This window comes from Mesitornis unicolor, unplaced genomic scaffold (assembly GCF_000695765.1).
Source record: "Mesitornis unicolor isolate BGI_N332 unplaced genomic scaffold, ASM69576v1 scaffold38753, whole genome shotgun sequence".
NCBI lineage: Eukaryota > Metazoa > Chordata > Aves > Mesitornithiformes > Mesitornithidae > Mesitornis > Mesitornis unicolor.
Genome location: NW_010177365.1, coordinates 8,919 through 13,558, shown reverse-complemented (window position 1 = coordinate 13,558; position 4,640 = coordinate 8,919). Strand labels below are relative to the sequence as shown.

The 4,640-nt window shown below is 46.6% G+C and overlaps 1 protein-coding gene across 1 annotated transcript; it reads left to right on the top strand.

Annotated features, from left to right (window-relative positions):
* The first annotated feature begins 229 nt into the window (after positions 1-229).
* On the top strand, positions 230-2,699 carry HOXA5 (homeobox A5). Its single transcript, XM_010182061.1, has 3 exons — positions 230-372; positions 509-927; positions 1,954-2,699. Exons 1-3 carry the CDS (start codon positions 230-232, stop codon positions 2,202-2,204), a joined length of 813 nt encoding a protein of 270 aa, XP_010180363.1. The 3' UTR covers positions 2,205-2,699.
* The last annotated feature ends 1,941 nt before the right edge of the window (positions 2,700-4,640 follow it).

Sequence of the window (4,640 nt, the reverse complement as noted above, 5' to 3'; positions counted from 1 at the left end):
GCTCCCCCACCAGTGCACGAGTTTACCTCTAGAGGTCATCAGGCAGGATTTACGACTGGACAACAAAAGCACGTGATGTGAAGCCGTACCCCATATTTGGGTGCCTACGTAGGAGGGAACCAAGTACATGTCCCAGTCATTTCCATAATTCATCATAAATTGTGCAAGGGTGCTATAGACGCACAAAACGACCAAGAGCCACAAATCAAGCACACATATCAAAAAACAAATGAGCTCTTATTTTGTAAACTCATTTTGCGGTCGCTATCCAAATGGCCCGGACTACCAGTTACATAATTATGGAGATCACAGCTCGGTGAGCGAGCAATACAGGGACTCCGCCAGCATGCACTCCGGCAGGTACGGATACGGCTAATGGCATGGACCTCAGCGTTGGGCGCTCTGCTTCCACCCACTTTGGTGCCAATGAGAGACCCCGCAGTTACCCGGCCAACACCACCTCTGCCTCGACAGAGCCCAGGTACAACCAGCCCGCCGCGGCTTCCCACTCGAATGGCATGGACCTCAGCGTTGGGCGCTCTGCTTCCACCCACTTTGGTGCCAATGAGAGACCCCGCAGTTACCCGGCCAACACCACCTCTGCCTCGACAGAGCCCAGGTACAACCAGCCCGCCGCGGCTTCCCACTCGCCTCCCCCTGACCCTCTGCCCTGCACCGCCGTGGCCGGTTCGCCTGTCAGCGAGAGTCACCACGGGGTGAAAAACTCCCTCGCCAACTCCACCAGCACTTCGTCCAATTCCAGCAGCAACACGCACATCAGCAGAGACGGGGTTGGCACCTCGTCTGGGACTGAGGAAGACACTCCAGCAAGCAGCGAGCAGGCAAGTGCCCCGACCGACCAAAGCACAGCCCAGCCTTCACAGCCCCAGATCTACCCCTGGATGCGAAAACTGCACATAAGTCATGGTAAAGCAAATACCCTGTTCTTTCTTTATTTCTCTGGAGGAAAAGGAGGATTTAATGCAAAACGGGTGGCCGCGCCGAGCAAGGTCGGGGAGAGGGGGAGAGGAGGGTGTGAGAGCGGGCAGCCTCGGCGCACAGCACACCTCTGCTCGCAGGGAAGCCAGCTCCCTTCTCTGGGCGAGTTCCCCCACCCCCCCAAAAAAAAGGGGGGGAAAAAAACCAAACCCGCCCGGCCTCAAAAACACAGCCCGCCTGGGTCCCAGCTCTGACCACGGCGGGCATCGGGGAAGCAAAAAGCGTCTTCCCGAAGGGGGATCGGGAGCTGAGGTTGCTCCCGGCTCTCCTCTAAAAGGGGGATCCTCCAGTGGGAACGGCGCGGCTGACCCCATTTATTTTCCCAAGCCATATTAAAAAGAGAATAGGAGAGGGCGAGAAGGGCAGTTTTCACTGCTGGGAAGCCGTGGGGGATGGGAGGAGAGGCGAGTAGCCCCAAACTCCGGGGGAGCAGGCTTGAGGGGTGCGAGGGAGCGGAGCAACTTGCAGCCCCGGGTACCTACCCTTCCCTCTCTGCTGGGAGAGCAGCCGGAGGCTCGCTGCCTCCCAGAGCCTTCCCCAGCTCAGCCGTGGGAAAGGGCTGCACGACTGAGCTTTGCTCTCCTAGTCCTGTAAAGCCAGCGAGCAGCAGAGGCATCCTCCAAACCAGTTTATCTGGAGGAGGCGTGTGCGTGTGTGTGTGTGTGTGTGTGTGTTGAAGGGGGTTAGCCTTCAAAAAAATAAGTAAAATAAAATTCAATTAAAAAAAAAATTAATCCCAAATCCGAGCGAAAACTTACCGAGACCACCAAATCCCCCTCCTCCAAGCCTTTCCTAAAAGAAGCTGGAGGGGGAAACTTGTTGAGCGTTTATCCAAGCCAGAAACAAAACCAGGCAGGACTGAGCATAACGGTCCTGGTCGCTGGCAGCTGCAATGAGACACGAAGGCTCCGAGTGGCTGCTGAGAATCCTAAATCCTGTACTTTTCTCTTCCAGACAACATAGGGGGACCAGAAGGGAAAAGGGCTCGGACTGCTTACACCCGCTATCAGACCTTGGAGCTGGAAAAGGAATTTCACTTCAATAGATACCTGACCCGCAGAAGAAGGATTGAAATAGCACATGCTCTTTGCCTCTCAGAGAGACAAATAAAGATCTGGTTCCAAAACAGGAGAATGAAATGGAAAAAGGATAATAAGCTGAAAAGTATGAGCATGGCAGCTGCAGGAGGGGCATTCCGTCCCTAAGCGTTTGATCAATTAAAAGTACTGAGCAGTATTAGCTGACCCTGCGTCTCATGTCAGTACTAAGTTGACTTTCTAAAACTTCCTTGTGTTACTTCTGTGAAGAAACCCTGTTCTTGTCGCCCTTTTTCATCTTTTAATCATGAGCCTGTTTATTACCATTCTCTCGCGTGTATAAGTAGATCTGCTTTTATCGTACATTTCTTTGTCTTGAATGGCTTTGTCTTGAAAAAAATAATAGATGTTTTAACTTATTTATATGAAGCGAGCTGTGTTACTTGAAGTAACTGTTAAAACAAAACTAAACTAAACAAAAAAAAAGATCAAAAAAAAGGAGGTGAAAAAAAGGAGAGAGAGAAAGAAATCCTCCCCTGGTTTAGTACAAATGTTATGTGTTGCACTCAACCTGCTTAACTGTGCATGTGTGGTCAAGTGTTAATGTCTGTATAGCTCCAAGCTGTTAAAAATATTTTTATTCAAACTACCTATATAATTCCTGTGTAATTAATGCTGTTGTAGAGGTGAAATGATGACATCAACTGAACTTGTCCTACGTGTAGTGAATAGTGAATCTGTGACGAAAACTGTGATTCCAAGCAGTATGTCCTTGCTGTGCCTTTGTATATGACTCTTTGCACGAACTCTTAGAAGTGGCTCTTATTAAGCGCAGCTTCTGTGATGTATGTTTTTTGTGAACAAAGTTACAAATATAGTCAAAGTCTGGCTGTTTGAGCAAACTGTGATCAGCTTTTTTTTTTGTATTTGTTTTTAAAAAAAACTGACTGGAAATAACAAAAAAATAAACTTTCTATTGTAAAGTTTTCGTGATCTGGTTTGTGCAAAGCAAGAAGTTGTGCTTCCTGATTTGCCTCTGAAAAAAAAAAATTAACCCGTGCAGAGCTTTTTATAATATTTTACCTGGCTGCTACTGCACGTTGCAAATGGTAGATGCTGCAGTTGTCCGCTACCAGTATTTTTAATTGAAAGTTTGACCATAAGTTTCTCCTTACTGGTTTCTCGCTAGGTGGAAAGCTGTATCGCAGGACCATAATCAACACCCTTTGTGGGTGAATCAACTGTTAGATGTTTGCTGATGGTTGGGGAAAAAAAAAAAAAAGTAGTGCTTTGTTAAAACACGCTGCTAACTCCTAGGCGTGTTTGCATCTCTCTAGAATTTCTCCTGTGATTTAATTAAGTAAATTTGCGGGACAGCCACGTCCGAGCCCTCTGCGTCTATTAGTAACCCTCAGCTAGCCACATTCCCACTTTTCACCCTTTAAAGATTTTTGGTTTTCTTCGCTACAATTAGTTTGCTATAAACGCAATGTTACTTACCCCATCAGAGCTTGAATGGTTAACTCTTCTGAGCTTCTAAGAGCAACTAAAGATTTGCACATTTACTGACTGGTTACATTGATGTCTTCCCTTAAAAGTTATAAAACAGTAAACTTTATAAGCCCCAGTTCCGGCTATATGACATTTGGGTGCCAAATGAATAGGGTTTTGTCTATGAATTAGATCGTAAAATCATCCATAGCACAGACAGATAGGCTCACTGGCTATAAAAAGTCACGTGGTGCCATTAAAGTAAGTTTTATGGTTTTGGGGAGTTGACATCCAACATTATATACCACATAACGTATAATCTCACTGACGCTGGACTTCATTTGACTCTTTTGCAGGCTACGTGTGCCTCCTGGCCATTCAAATTGTCAGGTTTAGGGACAGAAGTATCCAAACCACAAGTTCTCAATACTGTATGAAAAATGGCTCCCTGCAAGTCAAAGGTAAGTTTTCGTGCACTAGTTCCTTGAAGTTTATTTGTACAGTGGGGAAGCCGAGGCTCCTGCTCGCTCTCGCTGCCTCTCACCTCTCTCTTTCTCTTTCTCTTTCTCTTTCTCTTTCTCTTTCTCTTTCTCTCTCCGTCTGGAGCTCCTAAGACAGTCCCACCGAGCCCGAGAGGCAGGATCAACTACTAATGATCCAGGTTGCTGCAAATCCCCCCTATCCCTTCACTCGCAGCAGCTAGCTCTCGATTTTAACGATCAAATCAAAGTAAACCACAATAAGCGACTTTGGCAGAGATGGATTTTGGGGCCTAGCTTTAATCACTTTGACTACCGCAGAAGATAATTACTTCCTTTGCTCCAATAGACTCTCCAAGTTTGGAGAGGTTTTGTTTAGTAAAGAGTAGTTACTGCAGACGATTAAAAAAGTGGAAACAAAATTAATAGGGCTTGATATTATCTGGGCAGTGTCTTATGTAGGCATGATAGAGTTGGAGGCGTGCTGATATGGTAATAATCTGTGAATTGGTGAAATATGTTGCACATCAGAGCAAGTATTAAAATGGCATAGACTGTACTGGAGCGCTTAAGATGCCTATTTTCTGCATTGAGTTGTGCAGAAAGCTTTGGCTGTGTGTATATGTCCAACTGT

Coding starts and splice junctions, on each gene's coding strand:
- HOXA5 (XM_010182061.1), top strand. CDS start 230: ATGAGCTCTTATTTTGTAAACTCATTTTGCGGTCGCTATCCAAATGGC. Junction 373..508: donor TCCGGCAGGTACGGATACGG/CTAATGGCATGG, acceptor CGCGGCTTCCCA/CTCGAATGGCATGGACCTCA. Junction 928..1,953: donor AAAACTGCACATAAGTCATG/GTAAAGCAAATA, acceptor TTTCTCTTCCAG/ACAACATAGGGGGACCAGAA.